At 52.3% G+C, this 20,033-nt stretch overlaps 1 protein-coding gene across 2 annotated transcripts; it reads right to left on the bottom strand.

The window, feature by feature from the left end:
* Positions 1-494: 494 nt before the first annotated feature.
* LOC101826984 (glycolipid transfer protein) lies at positions 495-20,033 on the bottom strand. Of its 2 annotated transcripts, none has more exons than XM_005078948.4 (5): positions 19,833-20,033; positions 6,132-6,190; positions 4,635-4,768; positions 2,800-2,950; positions 495-1,637 (listed from the first exon to the last, which is right to left on the bottom strand). In XM_005078948.4, the coding sequence occupies exons 1-5, from the start codon at positions 19,933-19,935 to the stop codon at positions 1,455-1,457; spliced, it is 630 nt and encodes a 209-aa protein (XP_005079005.1). In that variant the 5' UTR covers positions 19,936-20,033; the 3' UTR covers positions 495-1,454. The 2 variants fall into 2 exon arrangements, with proteins under 2 accessions (XP_005079005.1, XP_040587286.1); XM_040731352.1 differs by lacking the exon at positions 19,833-20,033 and adding an exon at positions 9,506-9,585.

Genomic DNA, 20,033 nt, shown 5'->3' on the forward strand with positions numbered 1-20,033 from the left:
TATGTGACTTCTCTGTGAAATACAACCCAGTTACATTTTTTACAACAGAGGCCAGAAGAGAGGTCCTTGCAGGATTTGGCCTAAGGCTCCCTATTCTAGTGTGCTTTCTGTGGCTGTGGCCAAACCTCAGACCAAAAGTATCTTGGGGGATAAAGAATTCATTGGTCTCCCAAGTCATGCCCGGTCTGTCACAGAGTGAAGTCAAGGCAGGAACCTGGAGATGAGAACTGAAGTAAAGACAGCTTACTCCTTCCTTTCTTACATGGTGCAGGTCTCCTGCCTGGGGATGGTAACACTGAGGCAGCCGACCCTTCTGCATCAATTAGCAGTCAAGAAAATGCACCACAGATGTGCCCACAGGCCTATCAGAAGGAGCAATTCCTTAGCTGGGTTCCCTTTTCCCAGGTGTGCCGAGTTAACGCCTATGACACTCCCCAACTGTGACCTCTGATGCAGAAAACAATAAAAGAATCAAGAACCACTGAAGCATCCAGAAGACTTCAAAATATAGATTTATTTATTACGGATTATTTAATTTCTGCATAAAAATCACCAATTGTTCCTCATTGGGTTTTTTTTTTCCTTTAACACACATCAGGGTTTTTTTACCCTTATACTTTAAAAAATATAGCTCTTCTTAGCGCCAGAAGGACACTTAAGGCAGCAAGGCAGTTACTTGGGTCTTCAGAGCTGGAGGGCTCCTGTGACAGGCAGTTTCTTAGGTTGGAAAACCCGTCCCTGAAGAAAATAATTACGCAGTAGAATGCAAATTTGGTCACGTACCGTCACCTGTGTGTGCCTAGTCAATTGCTTGAAAAGGCTTGCTGGTACATTTCGGCTTAAAAAAAAAAACCTGTCTGACAGAGAGAGAGAGAGAGAGAGAGAGAGAGAGAGAGAGAGAGAGAGAGAGAGAGAGAGAGAGAGAGAGAGAGAGAGAGAGAGAGAGCAGCAGGGCTGGCAATGTTAGATGTGCTTGTCATGTGAGGGCTCCTGCCAGCTTGCTTTTTAAACAGACACCACAGCAGCAAGGACCCTGCTGAACTTCCAATCAGACTCCATTGTCCTCCAAACATCTAAGAGATCCTTGGGCCAGACAGACCAGGTTTCTTTGCTGGGTGAGGTGTATGCCTCCCCTGAGCTGGGCTCCTCCTGAACTGGGTAGGAGAGGAAGAGACAGAAAACCCTAGGAATTGATCATTAGCAACGTTAGTTGGTTTTGACCACATTGGAAGGAAGGTGTGCTCCATCTGGGTTTCTGAGGAAGCGGGAGTGAGTAGGTATTTATTGCTCCATTAGAATAGGCGAAAAAAGACAAGACAAAGAGAACGACCTCTAACAAGCTGAGGCTGCCACCTGCAGACCTAGGCTGGCCTGGCAGCTGGGCTGGGGACCCCAGCTCGATTCACAGTGATGCGGGGTTGGTTGCTCCCACTCGGGGCTGTGTGTCTGGGCGCCTACACCGTGTAGTCGAGCTCCGCGTTCATCTTGGTGTACAAGTCATAGATGGCGTCGATGGTGGCCGTGTAGTTGACCAGGAAGAGGCGGATCTTCTCCAGGCACTCCTCCTCTGTCACGTTCTGCCCCTTGGAGAGTGCCTTCAGGAAGTCAGACTTGTAGGGTGCTGCATACAGCGCTGCCTTGAGAGGAAGAGGGAAAGCAGGAGCACCATTAGTAGGACTAGACCAGGCTAGCCCACTGGCTCCAGGGGCGTGTGTCCCTGACACCTTGCTGGTGGTCTATCCGCTCACGTTGGAAGGGAAAAGAAAAGTGCGCCTTCCTTCTCCCTTTTAAGTACCCTGGTTTATGGGGTGAGGGGGGGTCACACATGATGGAGATAATAACTGCTTTGGGGCCTTGAACCTAAGTCACGCGCTGCACACTGTGCAGATAACTCCTTCCTTTCCTCAGAGATCCAGAGGTGTGAGAGATGAGGTGACGGTGACTGAGCTCAGGGAGGCAGGCTCCCAGGTGCCCACTTTTGTTTCTGAGACGGGACTCTGAGTGTGGCTCAGAAGGCCCGTGTCTGCGATCATCCTGGGAAGAGGCGCAGCTGCCAGGCCAAGGCGGAGCCAGGACCTTGAGACCATCACAGGGCGAAGCATGAAACAGCGCCCACTAGCGGTGCACTCTCGGAGAGTGGGTTGCCCGAGATGACCCCTCACACCCCTCCCCGCCATGGCCAGGTTGAAGGCCCAGAGGTGGCCACATTTCCTGTCTCATGATCTGTTCTTCCTGCTTGGACCCAGCTTGCCTTGGGATCCTTCCTGTCAGAACCTGGGCTTCCTGGGGAAGGAGGGGTAGTCTGATGAGGACATCGTGAGGGGCAAGATAGCTGGGGACATTTGGGAGGCCTTTTGCTATTCCTTAAGCCTCCCAGCCTGATGAACCTAGGGCCTCTCAGGTACCCAAGTTGGCACAAGAGCCCTTTCCAGGAACTGTGGTCAGTATCACCCCAACATAGGCCACAGCACACCGAGGGCCGGGGTGTTCACAGCAGCAGGACCCTCCCCTTGGGGGCAGGACCCTTCTTCCCCTCTGTGCCTGGGGTGAGAGGGAAGCCAATGAGGGCCAGCCCGCCATCACCCCACGGTTGTTGAGTCTGCAGACCTGACTCTTCTCTCAGCCATGGAACCAACAGGTCAAGGGGACTGCAGGGACACTAAGGAGCACCTGCGGCCACATACATGGTTGGCCATGATTGCACGAGGGCCTCTGCATCAGGCCATCCCATTGGGTGAGCCTGCCTGGGATAAGCAGGGCAGTGGGCAGGGCCCAAGTCTCCGGGTCCCCGGGGCTCACCTTGAAGATTTTCTGCACTAGCCAGCCATGGTATTTCTTTAGGGCCATCTCATAGGCCTTGTTGGCGTTTACTCGGATGAGGTTGGGGTGGTTCTCATCCCGTTCCCCGTCACAGATACTCTGCAGGAACACCTGGATGAAGCGCAGGCCCCTGTGGGCCAAGGGGACAGTCATTTAGGACGGTGGCCCATAGCAGTGCACGTACAGGGGAGGGCCTCCCCAGGTGACCCTGGTCGGCTCTGCTTCTGAGCAATGTGAAGACCCAGCTCTGGTGCTACGTGCCACTGGAGCCTATTCTGGGTCCCTGCAACCTCTCGTGGCGAAAGGGATGAAGCCAGCATGGCCTTTGGAGGGTTCAAGGGTAAAGGATAAAGCCAGCATGGCCTTTGGAGGGCTCAAGGGTAAAGGATGAAGCCAGTGTGACCCTCGGAGGGTTCTAAGGCCAGGGATATGTCAGGCATACTGCCTCCCGGGCTATTAGCTTCCACTGCACAGTGACCCTGGCTAAGGGGCTTCATGGGGCCCTGAATAGAAAACAAGGCCACAGCCAGTCCTGTGGTGTGGTTTAAGACAACAGAAAGGTCCCCAGAGGTTCCTACGCTGAAGGCTTATATGTGCCGAAGGAAGTAAGTCCGTAGTGACTTCCTGTTTCCTGTCAGCCATGAGATGAGTAGCTTCTTCCTCACAGTGCTGTTTGGAGGCTGTCTTGCCTCTCAGTGGGCCTAGAATCATTGAAGCTGACCCAGGACTGAGCCCTCAGAGACCGTGGGCTAAAAGGAACCCTTCCTTTCCATCTGGCTCATTCTGCCATGGCCACAAGAGTGTAATTCACATGGGCCCCATATCATACTCCCTTCAAACAGGGAGCAGGGCACTGAGAGCGGGTCTCCGTCCCAGCTTGTCCTGACCGGAAGCTTCTTCATATGACAGGTGTCCAGCATACTCCATCTGTGCTGGGCTCCAGAGCCAGCACCGCCTTCCCAGTCGCCCATGGGTCCACAGGTGACTTAGATATGAGGCGCAGCATCACCTGCCTGGGTAAATGGGCTAGGGGCTGTCCCTCAGTCCAGGCCTTCAAAGCCTGCTGACAAGGTGGGGCAGTGTGCCTGGGAGCAACCACCCAGCCTTTGGGAAGCTAACTTCCCCAGGCCCAGTTCACCAGAGAAGCAAGTGTTGGGGGCTGGGAGATGGACTTTGGGTGACAAGCTGTCTTCCTGGGTCCTGGCCCAGGCCCCTGAGATGTCCACAGTGGGAAGTGATGGAGGGTAGGGCAAGGGTCCCTGGTTTCTTAGTGGCTACTGGAATCACACAGCTAGAGAATTCTGGAGCTACTAGCCCACTGAAAAGACTCAGGAAGGACACACCTGTGCAAACCCAAGAGCACTCCTACTGTGTTTCTATCAAGAGAGTCATAACACGCAAATCCACTGTGCACGCAGCACACCACCTGTCCCACTGCAGAAGACCCGGATTGTGACCCAGATGCTGCTGCGTCCTCCGTGAGATGGGGAGGTGCCACATCTAACTCACAGTGTGTGATATTCTATCGGGTCCACAAAGAACTGAGACGGAGACCAAAGCTGGAAAATGCACTCCCCTGCTTTCTCTGGAGCTAGAGCAAGGCAGCGCCACCGTGAATCTGTCATTCTTGGGAAGTGTCTTGTGGCTATTAAATGGCAGTGCTGGCACGCTCCACCCGACATGGCTCAGCCCCGCCCTGCTCCGCCCCCCCCCCCCCCCCGCCCCCAGCCCATCACCCGACATGGCTCAGCCCCGCCCCGCCCCCAGCCCATCACCCGACATGGCTCAGCCATGCCCCGCCCCCAGCCTATCACCTTTTTAGCCACAGCAGTGCCAGTGTGGCTCCCACTTTGGGCCACTCTGCTCCATACATTCCCTTCTCCACTTCCAGGATGTTCTGCAGGGTCCTGTACTTGGCTGGGTCAGTGTCGTACACGGCTTTGATTTTCTGGAACAGAGCACAGACGCTCTCCCGTCACAGGCTGCCCTGCAGACAGCTTCCGCACACTGGGCAGAGTGTCCCACCCTACAGGCACTGCCACCCACCTGCCCAGGAAGCTGGGCCCCTGAAATGCTTCAAGTGCCTCACATAGTCCTTTTGGAGATCCTGACCCCACTCCCAGAACCCAGTCAAGGGATTAGGACATTGAGGCTGAGGGGTCAAAGGCCACAGGTTTGGGACAGGGAGTGGGTCCTAGCCTGCTGGCTCCAAAACCCATGTCTTCCCACTGCTATCGACACTGTCACAGACATCAGAAACCTGAAGTCCCACGGTGAATGGACACAAGCAAAATGGTTCAAAGCTATGCACACAAAACAGCCCCTGAACCGGCTAGTCAGTCTAGCCAGGCTGGCCAAGTCTGAATCCCACTGAATTGCGCCTGTCACTCTCTTGCTGTGTGACCTTAAACTGGTCATCAACCACTCTGAGCTTCAAGCTCCTCATCTGTGTGAAGGCAGTAACTCACACAGCAGGACCAGGCTCACAGTTCCCTAGGTTGGAGAAGTGAGACCGTGCAGCGGATCCCAAGTCCGGTGCCACCCCGAGTGTGCCTCTCCCCAGAAGCACCTAGCATGGAAGAGCCAAGATGGCGCCACCATGGACTTGACTTCTTGTTCTTTTCTTGGTGGTGGGATGCCTGACGAGATAGCCTAGGCTAGCATGGATCCTTGGTACTCAGCCTGAGTGCTGGGGTTACAGGACTGCCTGCATGATGATGCTTAGCTGAAGGGGTGTGTGTATGAGAGGACAGCTGTGTGCGAACACATATATGTGTATGCATGTGTGTATGTGTGTGTGGACACATGTGAGTACCAATGGAGGCCAGAAGAGGGCATTAGATCTCTGGAGATGGAGTTACAGGCACTGGAGAGCTGCCGGTGTTGGTGCTGGGATGAAACTCCAGGCCTTTGAAAGAGCAGCAAGCACCCTTGACCACTGGAGCAATCTCACCAGCCTTCCACCTTAACTTTTTTAAAGACACAGGCTCTCACTGGCTGGCCGATGACCAACAGGAATCCACCTCTCTCCACTCCTTCAGCACTGGGGTTATTCTTGGGCTGCCCAGTGACACTTTTCAATAGGTTTTGGGGTCCTAACTCAGGCCTGCATGTTTGTAAATCTGCTGAACTATTTCCCCATGTCTGGAGTTCTTGTTTGGTGGAGGGGGTGGCAGAGTGTCTGGCCAACCCTGAATTGTGTGTTTGCAAGGGGGCACTGAGAACCTTGGCCCTTTGGGGGAGGGACAAGGACTCCATGCCTTCTTCCCCGACCTCAGGTGGGAACCAGGCAGGGGTGGGTTCAGACTTACCGTGATGTTCCCACTTATGTCCGCCTTGATGGGTGTGAACACTGGGGATCCAAGGCAATCTGGGAATAGAATGAGAAGAGATTTAAAGAGACTTAGATTCCCATCCTCGATGGCATTCAGAACCATCGCAGGCCGTGGAAGACAACACCCGTGCGTTTAGGGGCCAGGAAGAATTGTTTGCAGGTGTTTGGAGGGTCCCGTGGTCAAGTGAATTGAGGGGGTGCTGGGCTCTGGATGAGAGCAGGTTGTCACCCCCAGAACTGGTCAGGGCCTCTGAGGGCTGCTGGAGTTGCTCTCCTCATCACGGCACCATCCAAGAGAACTCTCTACAGCGGTGGAAATGGCTAGACAGTCTGCACTGTCTAGCTGGTGACCTGGGACTTCACTTGTGCCCCCTCACTTGGCAGGGTAGGCTTGGACACTGCCTTTCATCTGAGCTTCAAGTTTCCCACCTTGTGAGCAGGACAGGTGTGTGACGAGCAGCCCCAGACACACATGCTCTTCACCCTGGGGCCACAGTGCTTCCATGTGGAGGTGGGAACCTTTCTTGGCAGGTCCCGGTAGAATGGGGTGCAGTACAAGCAGGGACACCTTCGAGCAGATGGCACACGGACCAGGAGACACCTGGTCATGCGTGCTTGGAACCCCAGGCTCCACGTGGGGTGTGAGTTCCGCTCCTGTCTCTTCTGCCCCTCCCGGCTGCTTCGCTCCTCTTGGCACCACAGCCAGAGAGTCACACCAGCCAAAACTGCTCGTGGAGGAGGGGTGCAGGCCTGGGGCGTCACCTTCCAGCACTGGCCTCACTGTCAGAACCTGGGCAAAGATGTCGTGCTCCCCTGACACCTTCTTCCTGCTGGGAAGTGAGCTTGCTAAGTCTGACTCAGAGTCAAGGGCACAAGGACACTCTAGTGGGTCAGAACTGGCGTTGAACCGACAGAAGGGAGGCGGACAAGGGCTTGAGGACTTCCCTAATGGCCACAGGGGAAGAACTTCTACAGGTCAAATCCCAGTGAAGGTGACCGGCACACATGGCTGGCCATCTAGAAAACTCTTTCACTGCTGACATGAAGAGGTGTGTGCTGGAGCACCTGTGGTGACACATCCCAGACACAGTGGAATGATGGATGAGGAACCAGATAGGTGGTGGTGAGATCTGCCCGGCATCCCTCCGTGAGACATCTCCCAAACCACATGCCTGTTTCCTCCCGTGTGAGCCAGGGAACTCAGTGCTTAGGACTGGCACACAAATTAGGGTTTGAAATGCACCAACCAGGCCGGTGGTACGCACCTGAAACCCCCATACTTAGGAGGCAGAGGCAGGAACACTGAGAGTTTGAGGCCAGCCTGGGCTACAAAGCAGAGTCTCTGGAAAGAAAACAAGAAACAATGATGTATCTGGGTTGGGGACATGGCTCAGAGCAATGGTGGCAGAGCCACTGGGTGGCATGTGTGAGGCCCTGGGTGCGACCCTCATCACCAAAAAAAATTAAGGGCCAGAGAGATGAGTCAGTGGCAACCTTGGTGCCAAGCCTGGAGACCAGAGTTCAATCCCTGGGACCCACATGGTAGAAGGGAGAACAGATCTCCACAGGTTGTCGTTTGACCCCCCACTCAGGTGCCATGGCTCACACACACACACATGCTCACACAAATAAATGCAATAATCAATTTAAAAGAAAAATACTTTGGACCTACTTAGCAGGGTGCCCCGCACAGGGCAAAGACTGGGAAAGGGGCACTGATCATTCTATGACTCTCTAGTTCTAGGGTCGGGCTTCTTGACCTATCAAATCTCCCCAAACCTCTGCAAGTGCAAACCCCGCTGCACCCCATGCTTCTCTCTTTCTGAGAGACAGCATTGTATAGCCCGTGGTCCCCCTGCCTCAGCCTCCATACTCCGGGATGACAGGTGTGTGCCACCACATCCAGCCCACTGAGGTCCCTCATGCAGGGACTGCCCCAGGTAGCATTGAGCCGGTCTCTGTGGTGCCCATGAAGTGGGTGAATGGACTCTCCTTGCCACTCACTGAAGCCGGTGCTCACTAACCGGACAGGTATCAAGCTCCAAGGATTCTCTTGTCCCCACCCCTTCCCCATACAGACAGACCAGGTGTCATTTTGCCCCCTTGGGAGCCAGGCATTCAAACTCAGCTTCATGGTGGCACAGTAGGCACTTTACCAATGGTGACATCCTCCTCCCTCTTTGTCTATACTCTTTTCTTCTTTTAAATATTATTTAACTTTATTTTATGTGCGCCAGTGTGAAGGTGTCAGATCCCCTGGAACTGGAGTCACAGACAGTTGTGAACTGCCATGTGGGTGCTGGGAACTGAACCCAGGTCCTCTGGAAGAGCAGCCAGTGCTCTTAACTGCTGAGCCATCTCTCCAGCCCCCTTGTCTGAACTCTTCAGCATAGTTCAGATGACCCCCAAGGGTTAGTTTTAAGCACCCACCCACCCAAGATAGCAGAGGGTCTGTATAGCAACTTGGGCTTTGGTCTTCCTCTCTGTGAAGTGAGACTAGGACTCCCGTGCAGGGCAGGGCTGCTGAGAGGGACATACGGGCTGCACACAGGTGTTGAGTGGTCACAGCCTTCAAAGGGAGATGCCGGGAAGCTGGGCTGGACGGCAGAGCATGGGCAGCTGCAGGCTGATGTGGGACACGATCGCTGTGGTGTGGTGCTGAGCACACACCCTGGTGGCAGGAGAAAGGGCTCATTGTTTGCCATTCTCCTGACAGTGCGACAAGGGTCACAAAGCCACTGGCTGTGGTCAGCGGGCACTGTCCCCACAGCAGCAGTCATTGTGTATGGCTGATAGCTGCTCCCGGGCCAGGGTGCCTATTCTGCTGTGGGGGAAGGGTGTGGTGGGTGGAGGCAGAAGCTAAGGCAGGGATTGCAGGCTCCATGAGGGCCTTTAAGAAAGAGAGTGCATGCTGGACCCTGATGCTGGAGAGTCATGAGTTCTAGGCTAGCTTGGGCTACCCAGTGAGACCCTATCCCAGAAAGGAAAAGATGAGAGTGTTGGCCAGGGTGACCCCAGGTAGATGGGCAGGACAGGCCTGGGATGGTGTGTCCCATGCTGTAGGCCAAACAGGCCAGTAGCATGTAGAAGGTGGGCAGCGTGGCTAGTGGGGACGCTGCCTGTCACTGGGTGTGAACTGTGACTCTGAAATGGCTTTGACAAGTGACTGAGTGTGAACCCTTCACTTCCTGCAGTCCAGAGGTGCTTTGCTGAAAGAAGAGCTCTGAGGACAGTGGGCGGGGGTCTGCTTTCCATGGCTTACATGGGGACCACAGTAGAGAAGCCAGATGACTCAGATGGGAAACAGGGCCAAAGTAACCCACTAGCCCACGTTAGCTTTCTAGAACATACCTGCTGGTGTGAGCTCAGAGAGGGCAGGGCCCCGAAGCATGGCTTGAATCCCCACGCTCATGGTGGCCTTTCTAATAGTTAAATCCCTGCTGGTCCCCACCCAGTCACCTGTTCCCACAGCCTATCAGCTTAACTGTTCCCCCAGAATGCAGCCGGCCCACAAGCACACAAACCACCTTTCTCGTTTGACTAGTTCTGCAGTTCCCTCAAACTCGTTCTGCCTCTGCCTGGAGGGGGAGGGCACTTGATGGTTTTCCAGTTTGTCCTGTAGCCCGCAAAGGAAAGGGAGCAGCCTTTGACACCAGGAAGGTCCACAGTGCCACCACCTCCTGCCCCACAACCAGCCCCAACAGGCAGGCTGCATGGGGAGAGCTGTGGTTTTCTCAGAACACGGGTGGAAGCCCTCTTATGCCTAATAAAGGTTTTTTCCCCCTTAACCCAAAAGGATAAGAAAAGGTCATTAAATCTGATTACAAAACCCAAGTGCTTCTTATAAGAGGCTATCAACAAAGTGGGACAGGAAGCAGAGAAAAATCAATAAAGGCTGTTTATTATCCCAGATATGTAAAGAGTACTTACAGAAAAATAACAAAAAACATTCTTTAGAATGAATAACCCACAGATGAAATAAAAAGATGCTTCATCTCAGTGATAAGGAAGACAAGTAAAATGGAGATGTTTCTATCAACTAAGTAATTTTATGAATATATCAGCTACTAGCTTCACCATTCTGGAAAGCATTTATTAAAATGTAGCACATGGGTTGCAGAGATGGTCAGCAGCTAACAGCACTTGCTGCCCTTCCAGAAGAACTGAGTTCAGTTCCCAGCACCCCTGTCAGGTCACTCACAACCTCCTCTAAACTCCGGTATCAGGGATCTGACTTCCTCTGAGGGTAACACTACACATATAACATATTAAGACACATATACATATAAATTAAAACCATCTGTAGCCTTCTAAATAGGGTCATCATAAAGAATATAAAGGGGTATCCTGTTGATGTCACAGTCTCCCTCAAACCTTCACCATGGGGCACTATATTGAATATCTTCCATCTTTTTAAAAGCACCTCCGGGCTGTTGATGGATATATTTTTCCTGCTTTGCCTGCTGAGTCCAGTAGTTGCTGGGAGAACAAATAGCAAAACAGCAAACTGTTAAAACTACCCGCAAAACAAAAGGAAATGGGAACCAGGAGGGGAATTCATGTGTACCTTCTGGGACAAATGTACCTGGACAGGGGCCACCTGGGGCTTCCTGCCTGGGTCTCCACCACTGCCCAGATGTATGACATTGACCAGAAAGCAGAATTGTCTGTCCGCCAGTCAGCCTGTCACTACATGCCACCCAGAAACACTCATTTCCTCCTTCAGCACAGCTGAACACATATCACTGTACTCAGCCCAGCTGGGGCGTGGCTGGGTGTCACGGGCAGTGCTTGCCAAGTGTGTGCAGGCGTGTGCAAGCCCTGGGTTCCAGCATCGAGATGTGGTTGTGCGTGCCTGCAGCCTTGGCCCTTGGGAGGCTGAGTTCAGGTACTTGCTGTAACTTAGCAACTGACTGAGTTTCCCTTCGCTCCCTATCCAGAAAGGATCACAGCACACATCTGGAAATTTCCATCCTAGATTCCAGATGTGTTTACTGTTTTCCTCTCTCTTTGGGTGTCTGTCTGTGTGGGTGCAACAGGTGTTTGGAAGTCACAGGTCAACTTCAAGGGTCTCTCATTGGCCTGTGGCTTGTTAAGTGAGCTAGACTGGCCAATCAGTGAGCTCCAGGAAGCCACCTGTCCCAATCAGCTTAGCGCTGAGATTGTAAGTGTGCACCACCACACCTGGCTTTTTACCTGGATTCTGGGAATTAAATTCAGGTCTTCTTCCCAAGCCCTGTTTCTGGTTTTTCTCTCTCCCTTCCTCCCTCCTCCTCTCTTTTCCCCCTTCTCTTTCCCTCTCCCTCTCTCTTTTAGAGACAAGATTCTAAGTACAGGCTGGTCTTGAATTTACTTTGTGGCTGAAGATGATCCTGAACTCCTAAGCCTCTAGCCTCCACTTCCCCGGGTGCTAGAATTACAGCCTTGCAGGTTTATCTAATCATAACAAAAGGTGTTCCAATTGTCCCAATTTGGAGCAACAAAGTAAGAGATTAGCCATGTCCTAAGCCTGCACCACCACCACCACCACCACCACCACCACCGGCACCTCCATCGCCACCACCAACACAAGAGCTTGCTTAAACACACACACACACACACACACACACACACACACACACACACACACACACACACACTTCCTCTCAGAATTTTTTTTTTTTTTTTTGGTTTCTGGAGACAGGGTTTCTCTGTATTGTTTTGGAGGCTGTCCTGGAACTCTCTCTGTAAACCAGGCTGGCCTCAAACTCACAGATATCTGCCTGCCTCTGCCTCCCAAGTGCTGGGATTAAAGGCGTGCGCCACCAACGCCTGGTAGAAATCATTTTCATTTAAGAAAAAAAGTCACCCCAGTTCTCAGGGGCTGGAGCAGGAAGATGGAGGGTTCAAAACCAGCCTGAGCCACAGGGCCAGACGCTGTCACAGGTAAGTGAGCAAACACATGAAGGACCAGGATGCACTCTGCTTTTGATGAGACACGCCTAACTCAGCCCCTGCACACTTTCCAAGGAGTGGTCACTGTGTGGCAATAGATGTTAGGTGGTGTAGAGAGGTTCTCCTGGGAATGCCTTTGTTCATAGCCAGACAATAAAATGTTAGTCACTCCCAGCAGATTAATGTTACAGGTCCCAAGTTACAAGACCAGAATGGGTGGTTCAAATTACAGCAGATGGAGATGAATCTTTTATTAATTGGGGAGGGTGTCCAGGCTCAGGTCACGGGCCCGTTCTGAAGGAAGATGTCCACATTCTAAGGCTGGCTCTGCTCTACATTATCCGCCTACCAAGGGAGAAACACCAGTCCAGAGCCCTACTTTAAGAAGCCACCCTGCGTCCACACACTGTCCACAGCTGCCCTTTTTAATAACAGCCAGCCTTGAGGCCAGGCATAGTGACACACACGTTTAGTCTCTCTGCACTCAGGAGGCAGAGCCAGAGTCAGCAGGATCTTCATAAGTTTAAGGCTATTCCTGGTGACCTACATAGTGAGTTCCAAGCCAGCCAGGCTCACAAAAGCCAGCCTCAAGTTTAGCAAGCACAGCTGAGAAAAAATCTGACTTGCTGTGTGACCTAGACGTTTCTGATCTACACTTGCCCGTTAGTAAAATAAGAGCTATGATGACTCCCATCTCACAGGGAAGCTGTGAGGCCTCGGTGAAGGGCTTAGCACAGTTCCTGCAGGGCACCTCAACAAAAAGGCTTATTTATTTATTATGCTTATTACACGGCATAGCATCATTTTTCTCAACAGGCAGGATTTTCCAGAAAGAACATCTAGAAAATAATGATCCTGGTTGCTGGGAAAGAAGGAGACTGGAACTATGATGGGGTGTATGCCTAGCTAGCATGCACAACATGGAAAGGACTAAAGAAATCTGAGAAGGGAAGGGATGGAAGGAGAAATTCCGATGGACCAAGGAGGAAAAGCCAACAGAAATCACCCAGGCATGGCTCCAAGGGAGTTACAGGGGTCTTGCGTGTGAGTCAAGGGATGTCTTTAGAGCAACAGTGTACAGTAGACTTGGGAGCCTGGGGAAGCTGACTGACTAGGGACAGGAGTCTGTTGGTACCTTAAAAGAGCTTAGAAAGCTTAGTTACATTGTAACAATAAAGGGAAAGGGGGCTGAGTAAGAATGTAACAGAAGCAGGGAGACTCACAAAGACATTTAAAAACAGAAACAATAAAGCCTAAGACCAGAGTCCCTCTTTCACCCCACAAGCTCTGACCCTGTCACATGTCACACCCAGCTTCCCCTCCCCTTGTGACACAGCAGTCCAGGAAGTTTTTGCGCAGAAGAGGACTTCCCACAGAACACAGGGCTAGCAGCCCTGTCCCAGGGCTGCATCCACCTCAAGGTTCTCTTTAAGAGACACCACTATCTGCCTTTAATCCCAGTACTCAGGAGGAGGAGGAGGAGGAGGAGGAGGAGGAGAAGGAGGCAGGTGGATCTCTGTGAGTTCGAGGCCAGCCTGGTCTACAAAGTGAGTGTCACGTCAGTCAGGACTGTTTCACAGAGAAACCCTGTCTCAAACAAACAAAACAACCGCCACAATTCCCTTGTTTCTTATTTCCTTCATAAGGGTTAGAAATGCATTTCCACCCACTTCCATGCTTGTCCCCGAGAGGCATCTTAAAGGGGTCAGGCTAGCTGTGATGGGGGCATACATGTGTTTCACAAGGTCCTGGGCCAGATCTTCCATTTGAGCATTGCCTAGCCACCTATGCTCAGTCACGGGAGATTCCCAGCTCTGTGCCTCACCCCTCTGCAGGCCAGGTGAGGAGGTGCCACTCACTATCTGAAAGCCCAGACACACACTTGGCTATTTCCTTTTCTCCTCTGCTCTCACACTAACAGAGGGCAGGCTCCAAGACCTCAGAATCAGATGTCCTGAACAGAGAAAGACCGACAAGCCATCTCAGGAGGCCAGGACGAGCAAGTGGATGACACCAGGGGCCCAGACCTAGTCCACATGGCTCTCAGCTGCACTGGAGGGATTCTCAGACTGAAGCAGCCACCTGTTCATTCTGGGCCCTGGCAGTCAGTCACCAAGGCTCAGGAATGCTTTCTCTGTGGCAGGGCCATCTCCCAAGTGCTGTACTGCGTGCACTCTGGCTGCTTCTCTCACCCATGCAAAAGTGGGGTGACTCTAGGCACCATCATCACCTTGTGAGGTCCCCTTCTGGGGTTTTCAGATGGCAAGTGCATGGGCATGGACTGGATGCTTCTATCCAGACACCAGCAGAACTCGGCTGGATGACAGCATCCGTGTTTCTGTCCATTCGCCTGGCCCAGGTGTTCAGATCACAGGTATGGGAGGAAACTAGTTGGATTCAAAGTCACTGCTCCCCTCTGCTCCTTAAAGTCAGCCATCCTATGGACTGACAACAGTCCTCTCCTAAGGTGCTCACTCACGCCGCCAGGAGCACCAGCACTAGGCCAGGCCCCCATGCCTCCCTCACTACACACCGCCTCCCTCTGATGCCACGGCACTGCAGGACTTTCAAAGAGGAACAAACCAGGACAGAAAGTGTCCCTTCAGCTCTGTGTCCCCTCAGGTACTGTTTCTTCTCCCAAGTGCCCCCTATATCAGCACAGACTATGTGTCCTGCTTTGTGCCTAGAGCCCAGCTCTCAACATTCCGCCACTAAGATTGTCACCAGCCTGCTGGCGCGGCAGGGGAGCACAGCCCCACTGCATTTCTCTTAGGAGAGTCAACAGACATGTTAAACACGGCAGGGCTGTGGACAGGGGTGCAGGAGGCGCATCCCATGTGGTTGGCCTGTGCATCCCGATTAGAGGAAGCACTGTCCTGCTTGGGGCTCCCCAAGCCTAATGGTCCCCAGCCATTCTAATTTGTATAGCAAGAAGCAGGAGTCACAGGCTCAGAGTGGCAGGAGGGTGGTTGACAGAGGTCCCCTGGAGGGACACATGGACATCTACTCTGCAGCTCCCAGGCCATTTGCCATATGGCAAAGTCACTATCATGCCAGAAAAGCTACTGGACTTCTGCAGGGGCCTGACAGCCTGTTTCCACAGGGGGCTCTTCTCCTCTACTAGACGGAAGCCAAGAGCACTGTATGAGGAGTTCAAAGGTCTGGATTCTGGTCTGGATAGACTGGGGATTCATTGGTTGTGTGACCTGGGCAAGTCTTTTTTTTTAAAATAATTTATTTAACTTTATTTTATGTGCATTGGTATGAAGGTGTCAGAGTTACTGACAGTTGGAAGCTGCCATGTGGGTGCTGGGAATTGAACCCAGGTCCTCAGGAAGAACAGCCTGGTGTCACTTCTTCAGTCCTCTGGGCAAGTTTTGTAACTTGTCTGGGCTTGGTTTCTTTGGCTGCAAGAAGCAGGGGACTCTGAGATCGTAAAGCACCACGGCCAGCCACCCCAATGGAGCAAGCATTAAATCAAGAGACAGAGAACCACGTTTTGGACTCATTTTTAGGAACACTGGGTGCCAGTCACCTGCAAAGCCAGCACCCAAGAGCACTGACTTAATTGTGCTGAGAGTCTCAGATGAAGGAAACACATCCCAGCATTAAACCCTCAAGAAGTGAGAGGCAGAGACCATCACCTTAGGCTTCTCCATCCCAGGATTTTCCTTAGACAATGACAGCCAATAGTTGTCACAGGTGTCACCTCACTGACCAATTTTAACTGACCAAGAGAGTGGTCATTCTAAGAAAGACGCTGAGGCTGTGTCTAAACTCAGAGGGGAAACAGAACTGTGGTTGATTAGCAAGGCCTGCCACATGTGCAGGATGGGCAGAGGCGGCAGAGGTTGTGTCTTCTGATTCAAGCCTGTAGTTTAATGTGGGTTAGCCAACCATTTTTGGCAAGAACCTAAAAGAATGGGAATGGGGGGAAAAACAAAAATAAACAAGCAAATAACCCCCCTAAATTCCTTTCATGCAGCCAAGTGTGGAGTAGATCGGAAATGCCAGCACTCTGGAGGCTGAGGCGGGGTGTCACAAATTCAAGGACAGACTGGGCTACAAAGGGCCTCAAAATACTAAAAAAAAAAATAAAAAAGCAAGTAAAGAATAAAGGATGTACTCAGCAAATGTTCCAGCTTGCAGAGTCTTGGGCACAGAAGCTACTCGGAGACACAGAATACAATAGGTCCTAGGAGTTCCTGGGAGGAGGAACGACTCTGGGCAGGGTTATGGCTAAGCCAATTCCTTAAGGACATGTGGACTCCAGCCAGCCAGAAGGAAGGAGGTGTGGGTGGGCAAGCGGAGTGGTATGCAGAGGGGGAGGAAGGCTGACTCCGGAATGCTCTGGGGACACTGGCGCAATGCCATCTGTGGGCCTGGGAGTCATTCAGAAAGTTGGCAGCACAGATTTTAGGAGAGGGAAATAGGGAACCAGTGAGGCTTCTAGCCAGGGGTGGGGGTGGGGGGCAGCAAGCCTCCTGGACTCTAGAGCACTGCATAACTGACCTAAAAGATACGCGAGCAGGAGTCACAGGTCAGCCTTGTAACCGATCAGTTGGGAAGATCCAATTACTAGGTCAGAGGGGAGAAAAAAGATGGGTAAAGGACCAGCCTCTAAGTGGATGTGGGAAGACCTGAACAAGTGGAATTCAGGCTAGAGATACAAAGGCGGGGTGAGTTCCCAGAGGGATGCTGTAAACCAGGGAGCAGGATGACATGAGGCCCACACCCATAGGGGCAGAGAGTCAGTATTGACCAAGCCCAGCCAATGGTCCCAGGCCACACCCTGAGGAGTTAAGGTGGTTGTTCCAACAGGCCCAAAGCCTTCGTGCCCTTGGATCCAGAAAGTTCACTTCTAAAACTGAGAAACACACAAAGAACTACACAGAGAAATAGACCTGGAGATATTGGCAGCAGTACTATCTGCCACAGTGACAAGGAAGAAGCAAGTGGGTATCCAGCATGAGGGGATTGCTAAATTTTGGCCACGTTCAAGCAGTAGAATCTTAAGCCACCGTGGATATGACAAGTGACATGGGAAGGCAGCCTCACTATGTAATTAGATGGGGGAAAATGAGGTTGGGCATTCTCTCTCTCTCTCTCTCTCTCTCTCTCTCTCTCTCTCTCTCTCTCTCTCTCTCTCTAGACAGAAAGAAGAGTCTAGAAGGAAATATTCTGAAGTGACAGCAGAGGGATTGCTCTTTAAAAATCCTACTTCAAAAGGCTGTGAGATGCCAAGAGTGCTGTGATTCCAGCTGTTTGGAAGCTGAGGCAGGAGAACTGTGTTTGAGACCAGCCTGGGATGCACAGTGAGTTCCAGGACAGAGTTAAGTCTTACCACAGAAAACAAAAAACAATAGGTTTCTGACACTGAGTATGGTGGTACTAGATCCTTAGTACCTAGTAAGCGCTCAATAAATGGCAGTCATCATTTGGTTTTGCTCTGATTTGAGAATCTGTTCCCACAATGCCTCTCAGGCTCCTTGTGGCCATCACTCCAGCCAGCCATAGGCCAGGGCCACACACACTGTGCCCAGCTCACCCAAGAGATTGGGGACACTCCAAACACGTACACCAAGACCCCACCTTAAAGTTGACAGTGAGTCTCCAAGGCCAGGGTGGGAGAACCCTACTGACACCTGAGTCTACAGAAGAAATCTCCACCCATAAAGAGCACATTCAACATGTTTTCCTTTATATGAGTGCCAAGAATGACCCTCTTTGGTGAACAGTAAATAGCTCCAGGGTGACCCGTGCCAGTTAACCCTTCATAGGCAAACTCCACTGAAGCATCTGTCTAAACGGTGCTTCTGTCCACAGCTGTGACATCCCACAGCCCAGGATGGCAGCAAAGACAAGAGTCCTTTGAGACCAGGATCAGGGAGGGAGGGACACTCCTCTGCCCTGACTCCAGATGCCTCCTCCCATCTCCTCCCAAACCAGGAAGATGCTCCTAACCACAAGGGGTATCCCCAAGTGCAGAGCTGGCAAGTCACCTCAGAAAGGGAAGAGAAACCATGTCATTATGAGTGGCGCCACAGACAGGCTTTAGCACTCTTTGTGCCGGGACTGTCCTGTGTGTCGAGGGGTGTTACAAGTACCTGGATAGTGCCCCTGTAGCATTCAGCACCACCCCTTCAACTACGAAAAACAAAGCAGATACCAACAAAGGAACAAAACTGCCCTCATTTGAGAACCACTAGCTCCAGTAGATTCGGAACCCACAACAGGCTGGCTCTAACTAGCAACTACTAAGAGAGCCCAGGAAGAAACAGACACAAAACACAAGGCTGCCAGGGTCGACCAGATGGCTCAGTAGGTAAAGGAGCTTGCTGTAAAGCCAGATGACCTGTGTTCGATTTCCAGGACACATAAGGTGGAAGGTAGTAAGTGACTTCTTAAAACTGTCCTCCAGCCCTGGCATACACACACACTCAAATACGTGTGTGTGTGTGTGTGTGTGTGTGTGTGTGTGTGTGTTTAAAAAAACATAATGTAGTCATAAAAATCAAAGCAAAAGCCAGCAGCTCCCTTCCTGGAGATGCAATTTCATCTCCAGCCGAGATACTGATGAGTAGTGATGTCAAGCAGGTCTCATGTACTCAACAGGCTTGACAGAGGACCTACTAGGAGGCCATGGCCAGGGTACCTGGGGCACAGCAGTGACTGTGGAAGCCAAGACCATGTTCTCAGGTCTCCACACTGGTTGGAGGCTCTCACAGACAAGTGCATTCAGGGTTAGGGTTAACACCCATTAGACATCCATGGAAAGGGCCCAAAATTAGATTCAAGAACGTCATACATTACTTCCTCTCCCTCCACAGCAAACATCTGCCCTTCACAAGCCCTCATTTTTGCCCCATATCCAGCCTAGACAAACACCTCCATTTCACAGATGGGAATCCTGAGGCTTAAGAGGAAAACTGGCGTACAGAAGTACACCGCCACAGACCCGCTGTGGAAACGGCTGTCTCTACTAAGTCCTAATCATCTCAAGGCACCAATCAGACCTCCTCTGGCTGAGCAGCCTCAAAGCTCTGTCCAAGTGTGGGTTTCAACTGGACTCTGCCCTGGGGGCTGGTGCTGTCCTGCAAAGTCACTAAATGAGCTAGCAGGGCAGGGCACTGGGAACGTCCCCACCAAGAAGAACGCGAGGCTCAGGTTGCACCCTTAGTGGACTGCGAGGCAAAGGGCAGGGCATTGGTTTTCCTTCCACTTTCCAACAAGGCCTGAGCTGGAGGAGGGGAGGAAGAGGATCTGATGCTCCTAAGAGTTTCTTCAACTTGTGTGGAGCTGTCCTCCTTTTTCCTTTCCAAGCCAGAGCGAGGGAGGGATTCGGGCTAAGCACCCTACCGCTGACATCACACCCACAACCCACCCACTCCCCTTAGGACCCCCTTCCTAAATGGAGGAAAACTTTTTCGGGACTTCCTCTAAAAAGTGCTCTTGAGTTTTGCAGCTCCTTCTTCAAACCCTTGGAGGTAGGGGACGGCCTTTGATGTGGGGTGGGGGAATTGAGAACCATTCCGAAAGGGACTAAGAATGAAGCCGAGGATGAAGGCGTTCGGGGGCGGTTCCGGAGGGTTGGTGCCGCATGCCGGTGGTGCAATAGTAAAAGGATGTTTGGGGCAGGCAGCGATGGGTGAGAGAGAGTGAAGGGCTCGGGTGCATTTGAGGGAGGAGAAGGAGACAGAGAGATCTGGGCAGGTGGGAAGGGCTGGCGGCGCCCGGGACTCACCGAAGAAGGGCGGCAGGTGGGCCACCGCCTCCAGGAAGGGCCCGGTCTCGATCTGCCGGTCCGCGGGCAGCGGCTTGAGCAGGTGCTCGGCCAGCAGCGCCATTTCGGGGTCGAGGCCCTTGGTGATGCCCCAACCCGCGCCGAGGGCGTCCGCGCCCGGGCTGTCGCCGCCCGCCGCCGCCTCCTGGGACGCCAGCCTCG

This window comes from Mesocricetus auratus, unplaced genomic scaffold (genome assembly GCF_017639785.1).
Source record: "Mesocricetus auratus isolate SY011 unplaced genomic scaffold, BCM_Maur_2.0 Super-Scaffold_100025, whole genome shotgun sequence".
Classification (NCBI taxonomy): domain Eukaryota; kingdom Metazoa; phylum Chordata; class Mammalia; order Rodentia; family Cricetidae; genus Mesocricetus; species Mesocricetus auratus.

What these genes read in the sequence shown, in the direction of transcription:
- LOC101826984 (XM_005078948.4), bottom strand. Translation starts at nt 19,935, where the DNA reads ATGGCGCTGCTGGCCGAGCACCTGCTCAAGCCGCTGCCCGCGGACCGG. An exon ending in CCACCTGCCGCCCTTCTTCG is followed by an intron (nt 6,191 to 19,832) that starts GTGAGTCCCGGG and finishes TTCTATTCCCAG; the next exon opens with ATTGCCTTGGATCCCCAGTG. An exon ending in TAGTGCAGAAAATCTTCAAG is followed by an intron (nt 1,638 to 2,799) that starts GTGAGCCCCGGG and finishes CTTCCTCTCAAG; the next exon opens with GCAGCGCTGTATGCAGCACC.